The 21,249-nt window shown below is 48.5% G+C and overlaps 1 protein-coding gene across 4 annotated transcripts; it reads left to right on the top strand.

The window, feature by feature from the left end:
• Positions 1-764: 764 nt before the first annotated feature.
• On the top strand, positions 765-20,171 carry TMEM39B (transmembrane protein 39B). 4 transcript variants are annotated; one of them, XM_019979269.2, is made up of 9 exons: positions 765-915; positions 2,758-2,884; positions 3,394-3,613; positions 4,175-4,258; positions 4,564-4,718; positions 12,799-13,135; positions 14,532-14,719; positions 18,099-18,219; positions 19,815-20,171. In XM_019979269.2, exons 1-9 carry the CDS (start codon positions 912-914, stop codon positions 20,055-20,057), a joined length of 1,479 nt encoding a protein of 492 aa, XP_019834828.2. In that variant the 5' UTR covers positions 765-911; the 3' UTR covers positions 20,058-20,171. The 4 variants fall into 4 exon arrangements, with proteins under 4 accessions (XP_019834828.2, XP_019834838.2, XP_070630651.1 ...); XM_019979279.2 differs by lacking the exons at positions 765-915; positions 2,758-2,884 and adding an exon at positions 3,978-4,060 and having other exon boundaries at positions 3,475-3,613; XM_019979287.2 differs by lacking the exons at positions 765-915; positions 2,758-2,884; positions 3,394-3,613 and adding an exon at positions 3,644-4,060.
• Positions 20,172-21,249: the final 1,078 nt, after the last annotated feature.

Raw genomic sequence — 21,249 nt, 5'->3', positions numbered from 1 at the left:
GTGAAAGTTACCAGTAAAGAGCAAGAAACAGGACTCCAAGTCTTGGAACTGGCAGAATCAGGATTTGAACTAATGTAGTGAAAGAAGGATATTCTTCCTCACATATTCTCAGAAGTGAGTAATAATGCTGAAGCTGAAGCTTCAATACTGTGGCCACCTGATGCGAAGGGCTAACTCATTAGAAAAGACCGTGACGCTGGGAAAGACTGAAGGCAGAAGGAGAAGGGGACGACAGAGTATGAGGTGGTTCGACGTCCAAACTCAATGGACATGAGTTTGAGCAAGTTCCGGGAGTTGGTGATGGACAGGGAAGCCTGACAAGCGGCAGTCCACGGGGTCGCAGAGTCAGACACGACTGGGCGACTGAACTGAACTGAGCATCAGGAAGACCAGGTGGAAGACTGGATAGGCGGTAGAAGGAAAAGGGGGAAATGACTCCCAAGTTTTCATTGGGATGGACTAAGAGCAGTAAGGCCAAAGAGAAAGATGAAAGCCCAATTTGGGACGCGATCAGTTTGAAGAGCCAGTGGACCACCCACGGATGCAGGAACCGAGATGAGGTTCTAGCCCCTTCCCTCGGCCCTGAAAAGGCGCTAGGAGAAGGCAGATAAGGGAAGAGATGGAGATAGGTTCTCCTCCCTCTCGGGTTTTCCAGCAGCATTTGCAGGAAGGGCGTGGGAGATCGCGAGACAAAGAGCGCGCGGCACTGCCTTTGTCCAGGACGGCCCCTTTAAGAAGCGCGCTCCCAGCTTCTAGCCCGCCTTGTATGCAAATTTGGCGGCGGGCCGGGAGCGCGCAGCTGATACCCGGGGACTGGGCTGCGGCGGTTAGTCCTCTCCCGGCCGCCGTCGCCTCCGACATATTGCCCGCAGGAGCTGCGGCGGCGAAGCGGAGAGCGCCGGGGGGAGGAGATGGGTGAGCGGCACGGGTCGGGCTTGGCCCGGGAACGGGCGGGCTCCGGGGTCAGGATGGCCAGGCTGCTAATTGCTCCCCCACGCGGACAGGATCCCGGCGAGGGGAGGGGGAGGGGATGTTGGGCCCAGGGAGACCCCGCCCCCTCCTGTCGTTTTGCGGGTGGGGCTTCTGTTGTGGGGGCGGGACATTGGAGGGGTGGGCGGGGCTTCTAAAATGTGGAGGTTCCTGGGGGCTTTGATGAGGACCCACTAGAGTGGGTCCCGAGCTAGAGCGTGGCGGGGCTGCCGGTGGGCGTGGCCTTCGTGCTAAGGGCGGAGCTCCTAACCTGTAGGCTCTGGTGCAGGGGCAGATTTTCTGGGCAGTAGGGGCTTTGTACTGGGGAGGTGGGGCGGAAAGGAGACCTTCCAGATGAGGGGAGCCCCCTCTGGAGCCGGGCTTCTGGGCAGAGAGAGCTTCTATTGGCTAGTGGGCGGGTTTTCTGAGCTGGCAATTGTGTGTAGGCGGGGCTTCTGGGCTGAGAGGCTATATGTGGGTGCAGAGCTTCTAAAGAGAGGAGAGTGGGTGTGGGTAGAGCATTTGGACTGAGGGTGGCCTGTGTGGGGTTTTCTAAGCCAGGTACAGTAGCACATGAACAGAGCTTTGGCGCTGCTGGGGCTTGTTGGGGCAAAGTTCCTGGACAAGAACTTTTTTGGAGACGTTAGGGACAAGCTTCCAGGCAGAAAAGCTAGGGCAAGGGCTGTGTGTGTCTGTGGAGGCTGCTGTGCAGTCATGAAGAGATATGAACAAGGCTTTAACTTTGGGCTTCCCAAGTGGTTCAGCGGTAAAGAATCTGCCTGCCAATGCAGTAGTCACAGGGTTGATCCCTGGGTTGGGAAGATCCCCTGGAAAATGAAATGGCAACCCATTCCAGTAGTCTTGCCTGGGAAATCCTGTGGGCAGATAAGCCTGGCAGGCTACAGTCCATGGGGTCTCACTGAACACACATTAACTTTCGGAAACGACTTAAGTGACTGAGCACACACATAACTTTGGGACTGGGGTGCTGCCTAGGGGCTTTGTGCAGGAGCTTTTTGCAGGACCTGGGAGCTTGGGCTAAATTGCTCAGCCGAGAAAAAGAGGTTGTAGGTCTGTGTGTTAGGTTCACAACCATGCCATTCTGCCTTGACACTTGCTCAGGCCCTGAATCCTGACTGTGAGAGTTCAGGATGCCCATTAAGCCAGATCTCGGGTCCTGGAGGAATCCTAAGCCTACAGGGACTTGTAGTAGTATCCCAAAGGAGCTGCGTATAGCGGCTCAAAGAGCACAGGACCCAGACCCCCATACCACCTGTGACTCCATGTAAACTGAATTTACTAATCTGGGTAATCTACCTTGCTGGATTCTTCCCTCATCAACATGTTGTTATTGAGCACTTACTCTTAGGCTGGGCACTGTGGTAGAGGGAGGGGATACAGCAGTGAAAGAGACAGACCTCACTGACCTTCCATTACTGCCAAGATAGGCAGTAAATATGTTAACAAATGAATAAGATGAAGAATGAACTGTGAAAAGAAAAATGGAAATAAGATAGAGAGTTAAGGGGGCAGATACCTACAGAATGGCAGGAAATGCTGTACTCTAAGCTCAGAAGGTAGCAGTAAGCTTGGTTTGCCCAAGGAGATAAAGACCAGGCTGGCTGAAGCATGGGGTCGAGGCAGAGAATGGCAGGAGATGTGTTTGAAGTGGTAGGCAGGGGAACCGATCATGGGTCTCTGTGATTGAGTGAAGAAATGAGACACCAAGTTGTTATCCTTGATATATGCCTTCTGGCTTGAGGATCTACCTTATGTTGAGCCCCACAGGAGGACGAAGAGGTCCCAACAGGACATCCTACTGTCGAAATCCACTCTGTGAGCCAGGATCCTCTGGGGGCTCGGGTGGGGGCCACACTTCCAGCGCATCGGTCACCAGTGTCCGTTCCCGCACCAGGTAAACTACTTGCTGTCTCTTGCACTTCCCTGTGGGCTCAGAGGAGCAGTTTGGACAGAGCTGTCCTTGACTGAGCCCTAGGATGTGATACCCCAGATGCCAGATGGGGGCTTAAAGGGCAGGGATCAGAAGAAACGTCCCTGGGTGAGGGCAGTCCCTGGGACAGGTAACTTGGGACATAATATAAAAAACCCAAAGGCCTGGATTCCACTCACAGTTCTGCTCCTAATTCACTGGTGGCTTGGACAAGTTGTCTCCCCTCTCTGGGCCCCCTTCTCCTCACCTTTCCTTTCCTTCCTGGGGAATGTTGGAAAGCCTGAATAAGATGAGGGAGGGATAGGGAAAGGCTCTGTCAGCTTCTTTGTCTGAGAGGCAGAAGAAGTAGGAGGACTCCATCCATCCTTGCTGTCAGCTGCTTTTCTGAGCCTGCCCCACAGTCCTGTGCCTCAGAAGCCCCTCTTGGTAGGGTTCTCCGGTCAGCTCCTGATGTTGTACCCTCTCACCCCCAGGAGCAGTTCGGGGACGGGCCTCTCCAGCCCTCCATTGGCCACCCAGACGGTCGTGCCCCTGCAGCACTGCAAGATCCCTGAGCTGCCAGTCCAGGCCAGCATTCTGTTTGAACTGCAGCTCTTCTTCTGCCAGCTCATAGCCCTCTTCGTCCACTACATCAACATCTACAAGACAGTGTGGTGGTATCCGCCCTCCCACCCGCCCTCCCACACCTCCCTGGTAGGTGCCCAGCTAGGCCCCGCTGTGTGTGCGTGTACCTGAGTGAGGGACACGTTTGGTTTCAGTTTAGCTTATCTCGCCCAGCACCCTGTGTGTTTGGCCTCACACTGGGCATGGGAGGTGTAAAAGGAACCGATGACATCTGAACACTCACCCTGATGTGCTCAGCACCACTCTACACACCGTAAGGGCAGCAGAGATGAATCCGACTCAGATTTTGTGTCAAGGAGCACAGAGTCTTAAGTCCTGTGGGGGAGCAGGCATACATGGTTATTTCAAGGAGAGGAATGAGCTCTGTGCCGGAGCGGGGCAGGGGCCGGGTGAGCAGAGCAGGAGGGCTCACACACCACTCTCTTGTCTCCAGGGACTGTCCCACTTCCCTCCTCTGGGTCCTGTTCCACTCCTCTAGGTATTTTCCTGGTCTGACTCAGCTGGAGGCCTGTGAAGGTCAGAGAGTGGGGACAGTCCCAATGGAAAGGACTGGGCAGGGGGAGGTGGGCATGTGAAAAGCCCACATATGGGCAGGGGGCCCACGTGACCCCCAGCCTCTGCCCCCGACAGAATTTCCACCTGATCGACTTCAACTTGCTGATGGTGACCACCATCGTTCTGGGCCGCCGCTTCATTGGGTCCATCGTGAAGGAGGTGATTGGGTCCCAGAGGCTGGCCTGGGGACTTTGGGACTCCCCTTTACTCCCTGGGGGCACCACGGAGGCATACCCAGCCCTTGATCCCTGAGGCCTTTCCTTGGGGGCTCCCTTTGAACTTGGTGAAGAGCGTTCATCCTGTTGGCTCTTGGAGTTTCCTGGGCATCCAGGGAAAGGATTTGCCATGACAGGTTCTGCCCACCCTGCAGCGGGGGGAATCGTGGGCCATGCTGGGTGGGATTTGGGCACAGCCCCCATGACCTCCATCCAAGGCCCCATCCCGTCCTATCTCCCCTGACCCAGGCTTCTCAGAGGGGGAAGGTCACCCTCTTTCGCTCCATCCTGCTGTTCCTCACCCGTTTCACCGTTCTCACGGCAACAGGCTGGAGTCTGTGCCGCTCCCTCATTCACCTCTTCAGGACCTACTCCTTCCTGAACCTCCTGTTCCTCTGCTATCCGTGAGTACCCCTCACTTCACCCCTCACTGCCCAGCACCTGCTCCTGACCTCTGCCCCAAGAGTGGCTGGGCCCCGGGCTCCCCTATGCCCAGCCGACGCACAGGCAGGCAGCAACAGAACCTTCTCACACTGTCCGATAGCACCATCCTGATCTTGGGATGATTACCCTTCTTTTGCAGGAGCAGAAACAGCTGGCAGGCCTAATTTCCCCAAGGTGCCATTGAAGGGGAGGTCAGAAGGGGGCTCAGATCTGGGTGTGTCTCCCACAGCTCCAGAGCAGGGATGCACGGGCTTCATCTTGCTCTCTCTTCCTTTGCTCTCTCTCTGCTTCTTTCTGTTTCTTTGTGCGTCTTGGTGTTTGTGTAACCTCTCGGTGTCTCCCCCAGGTCTGTGTGCATGCACACATCTGTGTGTGTGTGCGTGTTTCTGTGTAGATGTCTGTGAATGAAGTGTGTGTGTGCGTGCATGTGTCTTCACATGCATATCTGTATGTCTGTGTGTCTACTTTGCTCGCCCACTTCCTTCATCTTGCAAGAACCCAGATTGTTGAGGAGGGAAGACGGTGTCTGGGAGAAGCCCAGGCCTGCCCCTTCCTGGCCTGGAACTGGGGAGAGTTTTGGCAAGACCTGCACTCTGGCTGTTCCTGGGGCAGGCTCCTGGCTGCCGGGGCATTCACAGTCATTTCCCAACCCCTGGGCTTTCTGGATCATGAACTTCTTCAGGCCAGTCCATCTCTGTTTCCTGGGAAACTCCTCTCTTTCTCTCCCCTGCATGACCAAAAGGGCACTGTCATGATCGGAGCCCAGTCACACTTGCTTTAGTTATAACTGGGTTTTAATCGTCAGAGATATGTGTGTCATATAACAATATTAAACTTTACAGAGGCTTTTAACATAGAAAATGAAAATCCCACATAATCTCAGTCCTCTAGAAAACTGTACTTTGCAGTGTGTCCTTTCACATTTTTCCTCTGCAAGTACACACACGTACATTTTTTTAAAACAGAAATGGGATTAATCCCTATGCATGATATTGCATAATTTATTACATTTTCACATGGTCATATAAGGTGGATATTTTTCCATGACACTATATATGGGTCTGTCTCATTTTTTTAATGGCCTCATAGTATTCCATAGGACTTCCCTGGTGGCTCAGATGGTAAAGCGTCTGCCTACAATGCAGGAGACCCGGTCTATCCCTGGGTCGGGAAGATCCTCTGGAGAAGGAAATGGCAACCCACTCCAGTACTCTTGCCTGGAAAATCCCATGGATGGAGGAGAGTGGTAGGCTACAGTCCATGGGTCGCAAAGAGTTGGAGACAACTGAGCGACTTCACTTCTTCACTGCACAATATTCCATTGAGTAAATTTTGCACCGTGTGTTTTGTTTTGTATTCTATTGGTAGATTTTTGAGTTGTTTCTAGCTTTTCTCTGTTGAAAACAGTGAGGCAGGGAACATTCTTCTGCACATCTTTGCACATTTATCCAATATTTCTGTATAGCAGATTCCCAGAAGTAGAATTACTGCACCAAAAGGCATATTTTACATTATAGATAGATACTAACAAATGGTCCTCCAGGGTTGTACTGAAAGAAATGTTAAAAATTGCCTTAATTCAACCCTTTCTGGACACTACTCACATGTTACCCAGTGTTCATGTTTTGTTTTATTTTACATTATTTAACTTTTTGAGTTTTTATTAATATGAGACAAGTATATATAATGTATGATCAAATCCAGTAGTGCTAAAAAGCTGATGATGATGGGAATTCCCTGGTGGTCCAGTGGTTAGGACTGCAATTTCACTGCCAAGGGCACAGGTTCGATCCCTATTTGAGGAACTAAGAGCCTGCAAGCCATGCAGTGCAGCTAAAAACAACTTATGATGGAAAACAGCCTTTAACTCTACCCTCCAGATTTTTAGTCCCACTTCTCATAGGCAACCTCTTTCACTGTTTCTGGTTTTAAGTGTTTTTTGAGTCACCTCCGTAATTCTAATATCCTTGTGCTTTTATTTCTTTAAATATTTATTGATTGATTTTATAGTGGAGTAATAGGTTTGCATCATTAAAATTGCAAAATGTATAAAAGAATGTAGAATGATAAATCCTTCCTTTGACTTCTCTTTCCCAGCTACTACCCAGTTTCCCTTCTGAGGGGTAACCACCAGTGTTTCTGGTTTCTTATATATCCTGGAAATAAGTGTTCTTTATAGACAAGCATACCGCACACACACACACACACACACACACACACACACCCACCCACCCACCCACCCCTACATGCACATGTCCATCAGTTTCCTGCAGTGACAGTGGAAGGTTTAGTTCACTTTCTATCCATGCTGTTCCTAGTATTTGACAATTATTATTATTTTCAGTTTCCTGTTGGTCCTCTTTTTCAATAATACGAGTATGTTAGTATTTTTTATTCCATCAACACTAGTCAGTGTCTTAATCCCTTGAGTCACCCTTGTATTCAGAGCCCTACCCATCATTTCTTTTCCTCCCCTCTTCCTCCTGTCACTTCCTGGCAGCTGTGTCACATTTGACATTCACATTCTCCTACATAGTCATGTTTAAGTCTTCTTTGGGCTAATTCTAAAGATTAAAAACCAATAAGTGGCCTTGATATTTTTATGAGTATGAGGCTGTTATTCACTGCGGGACTGAGTAGTGTACATAGAAAGATACTGCTTCGCTGTAGTTCCTGAATTCTAATCTTGGGCCTCTTAAAAAAGAATGTTCCTAGTGTCAAAGGCAAATGGTTTCTCTTTCCTTACATTCCATCAATTGCTTAAAATCATGCCACATTTTAGTTTGCTTCATATTTAGATTGTAACTTTCTCATATAGCTTTTATTTTTCTTGGAGTTTCTAATTGCCTTTCTTTTTTCTCATTGACAAAAGAATGATGGGCCTTGAACATATCCTCAAGTTTATCCAGCCTGTCAGTCATGCTGCCTGTTGCCTAGAGTCCATATTTCCCCCCAGAGACATCCCTCCTGGAGCCCTCCATCCTCCTGCTCCAGTCTGGAGTGGCTGCTCTTTAGGCCTGCTGTGCAGCTCTCAGCCTGGGACTTTCCTTCGCTGCCCTTCTGGGTTGGATCTACTGTCTCCTGGATCCCATGTCTTCCTCTTTCTTGGTCTTCTCCCTTATTTTGCTGGAGTGCATTATCAGGTAATTTCCTTAACAAGGGTTATGTGGGAGGTATATACATTCTTTTCCTAGCATGTCTAAAAATGTCTTTATTCTGCCCTCATACTTGATTGATGGTTTGGCCTAATATAGATTTTCAAGTTCAAATTCATATTCTCTCAGAGTTTTGAAGATGTTGCTCCATTGTCTCTAGCAGCCAGTGTTTCTAATGAGAAATCTGATGCTAGTTTGATTCCAGTTACTTTGTAGAAGACTTGTTTTTTTCCTTTCTAAAAGCTTTTAAAAATATTCTGTTTATCTTTTTATTATTTGAAATTTCACAAGAATGTGTCTGATGTGGAGCTTTTGTCGTTCCGTCTTATCAGTACTTTAGAACTTTTTTAACCCTGAGGTTTGGGTGTCTCTTCAAGTCAGGGAAATTGTCTTCTACTATTTCTTTGATAATATCTCCCCTTGCATTTTTTTTCTGTTCTAAGACTTCTCTTCGTCGGGTGGTAGACCTCATAGATTGCTTGTCTGTTTCTCTTACATTGTCTGTCATACTTTTCATCTCTCTCCTTTTCTTCCTCTCCTCCCTCCCCTCTTGATTTCTCTCTTTCTCTAGCTGTCTTTCTCTCTCTCTTTTTACTTTCCCTTTAGGGGGATTTTTCTCAAGTTTATCTTCCAGCTTTTTTATTGAGGTATTTTTCAGCAATCTTGTTTTTCATCTCTGAGGCCTCTTGTTTTCTGATTGATCTTTTCTCATAGCATTCTGTTCTTGTTTTTAAAATCTCCTGTGTCCCTTCAGTTTTGTCTCTCCACTGAATCGGTTTTCCTGTTTCTGCTAGTTTGCTAAGCATATTAGTTTCTTTGGTTGTCTGGTTACATTTAAGAGTGGAGGCCGACCTTGCCTTCTGAGATGACCCACACTCTGTCTGTGGAGTGTTTTTCTCTAAATAAATCCACTTCTTACCTGAAAAAAAAAAAGTGGAGGACTGAGTAGCTTGGAATGCATTTTTGTCTCCCTCTGCCATTGTATACCTGAATGGGAGGTTTGACTGGGAGTTCTGAGTATGTGGGCAGCGTTCACTGGCTGGTAGACTTTGCTTTAGTGAGTAAGGTGCCAGTTGTTAGGCTGTGGGCCCCCATAGACGAGAGAGGGGAGAGAGGTATTACTCTGGAATGCCCCCACTGAAAACCTCAATTCCCAGTTTATTCAGTCTCTTTAGGGAAGAATTTTTCAGGACGGGTTGTGTAAGTTGTGTAGGAGAATAAAGGGAATGACTCATGAATACAGATCGTTTTTAATCCAGTTTGTTCAGCCCTGCTTCTTACTTCTACCCTCGATCAAAGGTGCCCACTTCAAGCCAGTCTCTGCTGGGTCACTCTGGACAGATCAGCTCCTGCCCCCAGTGTAGCCCTCTCGTGACCATCTAGCCAGTTTAGTAATTTCTAGCTGCCTATTGTTATTAAACATTTAAAATAGGCTAGTTTTAATTGAAATGTACTATTAGTGTAAAATATACACCAGATTCTGAAGACTTAGCACAAAAAAAAAAGGAAGTAAAATATCTCATATATATCACAAATAATTATTTTATATGTTGAAATGATAATATTTTGTATATATTAGGTTAAGTAAAATAGAGTATAAAGTTAATTTCTTTTTTTAATGTGGCTACTAGGAAATGTAAAATTATATATGTGACTCTCATATTTCTGTTGGACAGTGCTGCTGTAGATGATGACTTCCTCATTTGTCAACATGTTTCCATCTGCCATCTAAATTTGTCAGAATCAGTTATGTACTGATAACCCCCACTCCCATTCTTTTTTGCTGATACGGATTTATTTTCTACTTTTCTTTATTTACTTTCTACATGGATACTGTCACATCTTGGATGGAGAGGATGAAAGAGAACGCATGTGAAGATGTTTCTAACTTTTGACCTGTCAGAGCAGCCATTTGCTGTTATCAAATAATGTAACTGTATCTGCACTTCTTAGCGGCAAAGCCAGGACAATTCTTAAGTACTTGTCCTTAAGTTTGAGCCTGAGCCCTTGTGTGTTCGTGCGGGTGCCCACCCCCTCATTCCCACCGAGCATCCTGAGGAGTGTTTTGGGAATCCCATTTCAGTGTTCTTTTCTGTCCCACAGAATCACTGGCCTCTTTCTTTTCTAAACAAAATCGTACTGCTCTTCTACTCTGGGCCAGACACCATGCTGGGCATTGTTACGAAGATTATCAATGAAAGAGTATTTGTGAAAACACTAGCATAATAGAGAATCAATACAAGCTATGTCACTTAAAGCAAGTTAAGGAAACTGAGGCTCATAGAGGTTATATAGTTTGTCCTAAATCACAGCACTAGTAAGTGGCAGAGCTGGGGTTTTAACACTGGCCTGTTTGATCCCAAAGATTATGCTTTTGACCAAAATTCTCTGTTATCTTCTGCTGTGCTGTGCTTAGTCACTCAATCATGTCCGACTGTTTGCGACCCCATGGACTGCAGCCTGCCAAGCTCCTCTGTCCCTGGGGATTCTCCAGGAAAGAATACTGGAGTGGGTTGCCATACCCTCCTCCAGGGGATCTTCCCAACCCAGGGATTGAACCCAGGTCTCTCACATTGCAAGTGGATTTTTTACCATCTGAGCCACCAGGCAAGCCCTATCTGTTATCTTACTTAAATCTTAATGCAGGGAAAGTAGTAGCATTCCCATTAGATAGATCAGAAGCAAAAACCCAAAGAGGCTAATTATATGAGTGCCTAAGAACACTATGTCCCCTCTTGGAAGTTCAGAATAAAGGAAGAGAACATTACTATAGATAAGAAAAAGTAGAATTTTCATTGGCTGTAGCTCCTGGTGGCAGCCCAGGGACCCTTCTGGAGCTATGTCTGAGGACCTGGGAAAATTGAGAGGCTCTTAAGGACTATATACTGTCACCCTGCTTATTTAACTTATATGCAGAGTACATCATGAGAAACGCTGGGCTGGAAGAAGCACAAGCTGGAATCAAGATTGCCGGGAGAAATAGCAATAACCTCAGATATGCAGATAACACCACCCTTATGGCAGAAAGTGAAGAGGAACTAAAAAGCCTCTTGATGAAAGTGAAAGAAGAGAGTGAAAAAGTTGGCTTAAAGCTCAACATTCAGAAAACTAAGAAATCATGGCATCTGGTCCCATCAGTTCATGGGAAATAGATGGGGAAACAGTGGAAACAGTGTCAGACTTTATTTTTTTGGGCTCCAAAATCACTGCAGATGGTGACTGCAGCCATGAAATTAAAAGGTGCTTATTCCTTGGAAGGAAAGTTATGACCAACCTAGATAGCATATTGAAAAGCAGAGACATTACTTTGCCAACAAAGGTCTGTCTAGTCAAGGCTATGGTTTTTCCTGTGGTCATGTATGGATGTGAGAGTTGGACTGCGAAGAAAGCTGAGCACCGAAGAATTGATGCTTTTGAACTGTGGTGTTGGAGAAGACTCTTGAGAGTCCCTTGGACTGCAAGGACATCAGCCTTGGGTGTTCTTTGGAAGGAATGATGCTAAAGCTCAAACTCCAGTACTTTGGCCACCTCATGCGAAGAGTTGATTCATTGGAAAAGACTCTGATGCTGGGAGGGATTGGGGGCAGGAGGAAAAGGGGACAACAGAGGATGAGATGGCTGGATGGCATCACCAACTCGATGAACGTGAGTTTGAGTAAACTCCGGGAGTTGGTGATGAACAGGGAGGCCTGGCGTGCTGCAATTCATGGGGTCGCAAAGAGTTGGACACGACTGAGCAACTGAACTGAACTGAACTGAAGGGCTTCCCAGATGGCACTGGTGGTAAAGAGCCTACCTGCCAATACAGGAGACATAATGAGACATGGGTTCTATCCCTGGGTCGGGAAGATCCCCTGGAGGAGGGCATGGCAACCAGCTCCAGTATTCTTGCCTGGAGAGTCCCATCGACAGAGGAGCCTGGTAGCCTATAGTTCATAGGGTTGCAAAGAGTCCAACATGACTGAAGTGATGTAGCATAGCATAAGCTAAAACAAGGAATGCCTGTAAAAAGAACCTATAAGGACATTCCATGTGCTGTGCTTGGCACTTACCTGGTTTAGTTATCTACTCTTCCTAGCTGTGAGTCTGTCTAATTTTCTCCTTAAATTATATTAGCCACACACTCCATCCCTTAACTTAAGGTTAACTTAAGCCTCAGAGGAAGGGGTTTATACTGTTTAAGGGTCTATTTCAGTGCCTAGTACATAATAGACACACAGCAAATATTGTTCCTGAACTGTCCCTCTCTGTAAACTTAAGAGCTGCTCTTATAGGCACTCTTGGCCACATCTACCTCTCTTTTGTGGAAGCATGTACATTTTTAATTAATGAATTGCTTTTAGTGTTTCTTGAGTGTCTGTCTTGATTTCGGGTACCAGCCAGTTCCGGATTTGAATCCCAGTTCTATAACTTCCTTACTAACTGTGTGACTTTTCCAGAGCCCCTCCTCTACCTCTCTGAACCACAGCTTCCTCTGCTGAAAAGGGCACAAAATAACAGTACCTAACACAGAGTTAGGAGAAACAGAAGAGAGTGCATGTAAAGCACTTAGTGCAGCATCTGGAGCACAGGATGTGCCCAGGGAATGTGTGGTGTTATGACTTCTGCTGCACAGCAGTAGACTCGGAGGGCTGAGACTCGGGTCTTGTCTCCTACCGTATTCCCGCCACTCCATACAGGGCTTGTTCCGTGCGCGGGGCTAACACAGGTGTTGAATGACTGATCACTGGCTGGGAGGCTGGATAGCTTTAAGGACTGGTAGAATCTCCCCTCGGAGCAGCCAGGAGAGCTAAAGCCCAAGGAGGAAAGAAGATTCCCTGGGTGGTTAAGGGTTGGGATCCTGGCCCATGGCCAGGCCTGCCCTGACCACTGTCCTCCCCAGCAGGTTTGGGATGTACATTCCGTTCCTGCAGCTGAACTGCGACCTCCGCAAGACAAACCTCTTCAGCCACGTGGCCTCCATGGGTCCCCGGGAGGCGGTCAGTGGCCTGGCGCGGAGCCGGGACTACCTGCTGACACTGCGGGAGACGTGGAAGCAGCACACCAAGCAGCTGTACGGCCCCGATGCCATGCCCACCCACGCCTGCTGCCTGTCGCCCAGCCTCATCCGCAGTGAGGTGGAGTTCCTCAAGATGGACTTCAACTGGCGCATGAAGGAGGTGCTGGTCAGCGCCATGCTGAGCGCCTATTACGTGGCCTTTGTGCCTGTCTGGTTCGTGAAGGTGCGTAGCTTAGCACAGGGAGAGGAGGGGTCTGTCTGGGACTCCACCTGCTGCCTGTGCTCCAGTAGCCCTCCTGCTTGGAGAAACGAGGCTGCTGCTCTTGATGAGATTCCCATCTGTTCTGTCGAGGGCCATAGTGACTACTGCCTCCCTTTTTTAAATTTATTTATTTATATATTTTTTTTTAACTTTTTCTTTTGTATTAGGGAGAAGGAAATGGCAACCCACTCGAGTATTCTTGCCTAGAGAATCCTGTGGACAGAGGAGCCTGGTGGGCTGCTCTCCATGGGGTCACACAGAGCTGGACATGACTGAAGCGACTTAGCAGTAGCATAGCGGATTAACAATGATGTGGCTGTTTCAGGGGGACAGCAAAGGGACTCAGCCATACATTCACATGTATCCCTTTTCTCCCAAAGTCCCCTCCCGTCCAGGCTGCCAGTTAACATTGAGCAGAGTTCACTGTGCTGCACAGTAGGGCCTTGTGGGTTATCCATTTTAAATATATAGTAGGACATACATGTCAATCCCAAATGCCTCCATTTCAGAGTGGAAAAAAGAAGGCTTGCTGAACGAACATGGCCCACACAAGGTCGCCCAGCCAGTGAGGGGCACACGGCATGGTTCTTGATACTTGAAAACAGAAAGGACTCACTTTGTATTTCGGTGTGGCTGTTTCGGCCCAGGCACGTCACAGCGTCCCACTCTATCATTAAGTCCAAAAGCCAGATTCATCCAGATCTGGGTGACTCCAAAAGCCTATGCTCCGCCTCTGGCTTTTGCCGCCTTCTGGGAAGGCACATCCCTAGCGGGCTCGTCACATTTCTCCCAGGATGGGCTGCACTGACGGATTGGGGGTTGAGAAGACTTCACGTCTGTTGGGCAACATGCTAGAGCTTTCTTGAGTAATAGTATCCTCCTCACGCCTCTCAGAGGTGGCTACTCTTATCCTCATTTGCCAGATGAGGAAACTAGACTGCAGAAAAGTAAAGTGACTTGCCCAAGGTCACATAGTGACTAAGCAGCGGAGCCAAGATGTGAGCTCATTTCTGTTGAATCCCAGGACCTGTTCTCTGGCTCAGAGTGAGAGTAATTTTTCTTTGTAGAAAACTGAGGCCTCTTGCCTTCTAGGTTGGCCCACACTCTGTGAATTGTATTTCTCTCTAAATATATCTATTTCTTACCCCCCCCCAAAAAAAGAGGAAGCTGAGTAGTGGGCACAAGGTTTAAGCCCATGATTAAGCTGCCTTTGTTAGGTGTTTGATCTTTGGTCTCAGGCCACCCTGAGGTCTGTCTAGGGCTGTCCTGATCTCTGAGGAAAGAGGGAGTCAGGGAAGGGGAGGGCGTGAGGCCGTTACGGGTGTCTGTGGTCTCACTCACCTCCCACTGCCTCCAGAACACACATTACTATGACAAGCGCTGGTCCTGCGAGCTCTTCCTGCTGGTGTCCATCAGCACCTCGGTGATCCTCATGCAGCACCTGCTGCCTGCCAGCTACTGCGACCTGCTGCACAAGGCCGCTGCCCACCTGGGCTGCTGGCAGAAGGTGGACCCGGCGCTGTGCTCCAACGTGCTGCAGCACCCGTGAGTCTGCCCTCTGCCCAACCCCAGCCCCAACCTGCCCCTGCCATCAGCTCATTCAGTCAGTCAGCAAATAGTTAACTGAGCATGTCTTGTATGCTAAGCCTCATAGCCAGAGTAGAATATGGCAGGGCCCAGGAAGGACATGCCCTCTGTCCCTGGGTAACTTGCAGTGTCTTGGAGATAGGAAAGGGGAAGGTAGTAAATTCTTAGACTCGTCAACTTTCTCATTCGCTGACTTAAGTACTCACTCCTTGGCTGATATATTCATTCATTCATTCATTCATTACTTCCCTCCTTCCACTCACCTATCATTGACTCAGGTCATTGGCTCGTCTACTCTTTCAGCAAGCATTGCATCTACCTAATCCATCCCAGGCTTGGTGCTGTGTATTGTACAAAGGAACTTGGACTTTGACCTCTAGGCAGAGGGGAGCTATGAAGGTTTTTGAACGGTGGAGGGACCCATTCCAAGGTGGGCCTTAAAGAAACCTCAGTTTGATTAATAGGATATGGTGCTGTGTTAGTTGATGTCATAACCTGGCCAGGGAAGTAGAGCCGCAGGAGGAAAGAGCTAAGATCTGACCCCTTGAGGAGTACACAGGCAGGTGTGGGTGATAAGCATGTACACAAAGAGTTAGGTTGAGTGGGGTAAAAGAGGCCCAGCTGCAGGGTGGCATCGCAATCAGAGCGGAGGCCAATGTCACGGTGCTCAGGAACCCTGAGGGGCTGGGCTGTCCTCCCCTCAGCCTGGCCCCTCCTTCCTGGTGCTTAGCATTTCTACAGCCCTTCTTCATAGTATTTACACCCCACTTATGCTAATTTTTCTGTCTGTATTCCCCCATTAGACTGGAAGGTCCTCAAGACTGGGACCACCCCTGTATCATATCTGAGTCTTGGGCCCAGCAGGAGGCCTGGCAGAGAAGAGGCCCTTAGGACAGGTTCGTAGAGGGAGGCCACAGAGGCTCAGCCTCCTGCTGTTGGCCCTCCATGCCAGTCAAGGTCCCTCCTCTATCCAGGTAGTTCAGGAAGCAGATGGGTATTGCCAAATGGGCCGAATTGGGGCTTGGCTTAGCTTAAGGTTCTGAGATGAGGGGAAAAGAGAACGATAGTATATGGCTAATTACAAGGATAAACCTGTCCATGGCTCACCATGATCTGCAGGTAAGATCCAAGCTCCTTCACATGGCATCTCATGATGAACTGGCTCCTGCCAGCCTTTTCTGCCTCATTTCTCCCCCTAACCCGACTTATCTTCTGCTCCAGCCAGACCCAGTCTCTTCAGATCCTCAAATTCTGTCTGTACTTCTGTACCCAGACTTTTGAATTTGATACATGTTTTGCCTCAAATGGCCTTTCCAACTTTCCTTTCCTGCTTAATTCCTATTCATCCTCTAGCACATGGCTTCCTCCAGGAACCCTTTTCCTGACCCCCTCCAGGATAGGTTCAGTGTCCCTGCTCTGCGCTCCCCCACCCCCACAGAACTATGAGCATTGCACCTAACACTTTCTGCTGTGTTTGCTTGGTTACTTGCCCATCATTCCAGGACTAAAGCTCTTGGAGGTCAGGGTCCTTGTCTGTCAAGCACTTGGCCATCTCCTCACTCCTGGCAAAATGCCTGGCTTTTGATAGGTCCACAGCAGATTTTTTGTGTTTTTTGTGTATAGTTGTTTTGTTGGTTTTTTTTTTTAAGGTAAAATTTCCATACAATTGAAATGTGTAAGTCTTAAAAAGTGCACAATTCTTTGAGTTTTGATGAAAGGCATACACACCATGTAACCCATCCCCTATCAAGATACAGAACATTTCCAGCCGATAAGAAAATTTCAGCCAATCAGAAAAGAATCAGAAAATTCCTCCTTGCCCTTCCCAAGGACCCCCTCTCTCTGGCAACCATCTTTCATTTCATTTCACCATAGGCTAGTTTTCTCTGGTCTACAACTTCACATAAAGTAAATCAGTAGATGTTCTTGGGCCCAGCTTCTTTCATTCTGCATATTCTCTGTGATTTCATCCGTATTGTTACATACGACATGGAGGGGGTGTGTGTGTGAGTGCGCCCATGCACACTCAATTGTGTCTGACTCTTTTGCGCCCCTTAGACTGTAGCCCTCCAGGCTCCTCTATCCATGGGATTTTCCAGGTTAGAATACCGGAGCTGGTTGCCATTTCCCTCTCCAGGGAATCTTCCCAACCCAGGGATCAAACCTGCGAAATAACATGGTAACTGTATTTTAAATGAAAGAATCAATAGCTCAATGAGATTGAGCTTCTTGGAGACGGTGATTCTCAGTTAACTGGCCCAGGACCCTTTGGAGTTTCTGGGAGATCTCAAAGAACAATGGGAGAAAATTCACTGGTCTCACAGCCTTCTTCACATGCCCTGTGGGGGCCTCTCTGTGCCAGGCCTCTTGTGTGGCATGCTTTGAGAACACGGACATGAACTGGATGCCATCCCTTCCTTTCAGCCCTCCCAGACTAGTGAGGGATACAGGGAAATAAATAGATGAAAACACATTGGGGAAAGTAAACCAATAGCAGTAGCTTCAGGAACCATTTAAAGGATGCTGAACTCTGTGGGGAGTTTGACAAAGACTTTCTGAAGGATATTGGGTTTTGAAAGATGACATAGAACCTGCCGGAGAAGTCAATGGCACCCCACGCCAGTACTCTTGCCTGGAGAATTCCATGGACGGAGGAGCCTGGTGGGCTGCAGTCCATGGGGTCTCTAAGAGTCGGACAAGACTGAAGCGACTTAGCAGCAGCAGCATAGAGCCTGCCAGAAGGATAAGGTGTCAGGAAGGGCATTGCAGCTAGAGGGAGCACCTTGATGGAGAAACAGGAGCAGTCAGGTATGCTGGAGGAACTAGAGGCAGTTCTGGGTGGCTTGAGCAGGCGCTATGTGGTGTGGGTCATGGAAAGCCTTACAGGGCCTCGGCGGCCAGAACACATCCTTGGGGCTTGACTCCAAGGGCACTGGGAAGCCTTCAGAGGGTTTTGAGGAGAAACTACTCAGGCTCATCTTGGTATTTTACAAACACCACTTGGGCAGTTGTGCAGTGGAATGCCTGGAGGCTAGAAGTGAGGCTGACGGGAGGCTAGATGAAGAAAATGACCCCAGGGAAGAGGGAAAAGGGTTTTCTTGAAATCTGTCAGAGACATGAGTGTCAGCCCTAGATCTTCTGACTCCAGTGCCGTGAATTTCTCGTGATTCTTAACCCATTTTACAGAAGAGGCAGCTAAGACCCAGAAAAGGAAAGTCATTGTATCTACGTGATAGAAATGAGAGTAGAGCCTGGTGGTTCCCCCATGCCCCGTCTGTCCGCATCTCCTCATGTGGGTGAGCTGGACATAAGGGGCTCTGTTGGACTGTGCCTCCAGGTGGACTGAAGAATGCATGTGGCCACAGGGAGTGCTGGTGAAACACAGCAAGAACGTCTACAAAGCAGTGGGCCACTACAATGTGGCCATTCCCTCTGACGTCTCCCACTTCCGGTTCCACGTGAGTCTCCTCCGCTGGGAAGGAGGGGTGGTGCCTAATCTAGAGGGCAGGAGGGCCAGCTGGGCAGGAAGGTGATGTCATAGCAAGAGGAGGCTATTTTCCATAGTTCCCAAATCCAAAAGAAGAGAGTGCACCTGTGCAGTGCACAAGGACAGTATACAGATTATCACTTATCACTACAGCGCACTTGGTACCAGATCTTTGAAAACTTTGGATGGAGAAGATAATACAATGAAAGGAGGGGTTCCTGGTGGTGAAAATCCTTACAGCCATCATTCTTACTGTGTGCCAGGCCCTGTGGTCAGCACTTCCCATGTACCCTCCTGTTGAGGCTTCATCAGAAAGAACCCTGTGTAAGAGAAAAGTACCAGGGCTGTCCCAGTTTTCAGGTATTGAAATCGACTCAAAGAGTTTAACTTGTTCCAAGGATGCCTTACTGGGAAACCTGGGAACTAATGGTATTAACTCATAGACTCAGCACAATGGAAAGGGCTGCTCAAAATCATCTAGGCTGGTGAATTTCATTTACTTATTTTACTGTCAGAATCCTTTCTTCCAACGCAGTCAAACTAAAGTTCAGTATATAGGACCTCACAGTGCAGCTCTGCTTGAAAGGGTTGGAACTCCCTTTACGTCCTGCTCAACACTGCAGTAGCTCCTAAAAGACCCCCCTGGAACCTGGGGCTCCAAGGAACACAGTTTGAAAACCACAGATCTGGGCTCATCTCTTTATTTCCCAGTAGAGAAACCTGAGATCCAGACAGGAAGGGGACCTGCCCAAGGTCCTGCAGCTGTCAGGTGCACAGCTGAGCCCGGCTTGCTGGTCTCTTGGACTCCTGTTCCTTGCCACTCCTCCTCCCATCCTGTAATTAGTTCTTGAGGTTTTAGGTACCTTGGCCCCTGCAGAATCATGATCCCTGGACGTTGATCATTCTTTCAAATTGATCAGAAAATTTTTCTTAGTCCTATATATTCTACCTTGCCCTGTGGACATCAGGGAAGAGTGATATGTGTCCATGTTCCCTGGAAGCTTCTGGCCTAGCCGAGGAATGCTGCGCACACAGTAGTGAAGGACTCAAGCTGTGGAGTCTCTAATAACTTTACATGTCTCTGTCGTAAGATACTACATTGTTCAGGCCTGACAGTACCCAGAAGGTCACATACTGCTTTTCAACCAGAAAAAGTTTGATAGGACAAACCAGACCTCTCAAGAAAAGCTTCTGGGGAAAGGTAGAAGTTGATCAGGATCTTAAACAACTATGTAGGAGGCAGTAGTCATCTTTTTTTTTTTTCTTTGGCTGTACCCACAGAATGTGGGACCTTAGTTCTCTGAGTAGGGATCAAACCCATGCCCCCTGCATTAGAAGGTGGAGTTTTAACCAGTGGACCACCAAGAAGTCCCAGGGAGGCAGCAGCCCACAAATAAAGGCAGAGGTGACAAGGTCCATACCCAACCCCATGAAGTCCAGCTCTCCACCCAGGTCTGCATGGGGCCCCAAGAGCTTGAGCCCTTCATTGGCCACCCAGCACCCCCATCCAAGAGGCAGATTTCTGGAGCCTACTTTCCAGTCCATGCCTACTCTTTTCCTGGGTAGTTCTTTTTCAGCAAACCCCTGCGGATCCTGAACATCCTTTTGCTGCTGGAGGGCGCGGTCATCGTCTACCAGCTGTACTCCTTAATGTCCTCGGACAAGTGGCACCAGACCATCTCACTGGCGCTAATCCTCTTCAGCAACTACTACGCCTTCTTCAAGCTGCTCCGGGACCGCCTGGTGTTGGGCAAGGCCTACTCGTACTCGGCCAACTCCCAGAGGGACCTAGACCACCGGTTCTCCTGAGCCCCAGGGTGACCCAGGGGCTCCCTGGGAAGTAGCTGTATGGGAGGGATGGGTGAGGGGCAAAAAAAGACAAAAACAGACAAAAAAATCCACCAGAGCTTTGTATTTTTGTTACATACTGTTTCTTTGATAATTGATGTGATTATGAGGAAAAAAAGTCCTATTTTTATACTCCCAATAAGCCTGTGTTTTGTATTTCTTTCCCCTCTTGCCTATCAGGCAGCAAGCAGAGGTGTGGGATTCTGGGCCAGGAAGCCCCATGTGTGCAGCCTTCTCCAGTGGAGAAAGGATGAGGAAACACCAGAGATCAAGGTAGCAGTGGTAGCTGCTGTATGCCAGAGGCTGCCCTCCATGTAGTACAGGGCTATCCTTAATCCCATTTTTATGACAACCCTGGGAGGTAGGTGCTGTCACTCCTATAGAAGAAAAACAGAAGCTTAGGGAGCTACAGTGACTTGCCCAAGGTAACACAGCTAGGAAGTAGTAGAGCTGGGCCCCAAAACCCTCTGAAAGATGACACTGCTATCCTGATGTGATGTCCTGATTCTCAGCACGCTGTCTCTGAGACCCTGCTCCGTGCCAGGTACCACGGTAGATGGTGAAGATGCCGAGACATAGAAACAAACATGTCACTACACGCAGGTGATTATAACAGTTACAAGGTACAGAATAGCTCACGGAAGAGAACACTGAATGCTCTCTGGACTTCTTGGAGGAGGGGACAGTCTGAGTTGTATCAGCCACTTCACAGGGGGACAAGAGGAGGAAAAGGTGCTTCAAGCAGAGCAATAGCAAAGAGATTTGGAACATTCTGGTGTAGTCGGGGAGGGTAAGCAGAATGTGGTTCCTAGAACAGGGAAGATGAGGAAAGTAGGGCAGAGGTGGGTTGGAGCTGGAAAGGTCTGCAGGGACTGGATCAGGGAGGCTCAATGGCTGTAGGCTAGGGAGATCAAGGCAGTCAATCCTAAAGGAAATCAACCCTGAATATTCATTAGGACTGATGCTGAAGCTGAAGCTGCAATACTTTGGCCACTTGATACAGAGCCAACTCATTGGAAAAGACCCTGATTTGGGGAAAGATTGAAGGCAGAAGAAGAAGGATGAGATGGTTAGATGGCATCACTGACTCAATGGACATGAGTCTGAGCAAACTCTGGGAGACAGCGAAGGACAAGGAAACCTGGCGTGCTGC

This window comes from Bos indicus, chromosome 2 (genome assembly GCF_029378745.1).
Source record: "Bos indicus isolate NIAB-ARS_2022 breed Sahiwal x Tharparkar chromosome 2, NIAB-ARS_B.indTharparkar_mat_pri_1.0, whole genome shotgun sequence".
Taxonomy (NCBI): Eukaryota; Metazoa; Chordata; class Mammalia; order Artiodactyla; family Bovidae; genus Bos; species Bos indicus.
Note: the sequence above shows the minus strand (reverse complement) of the source record. Positions and strands in the feature narration are given on the sequence as shown.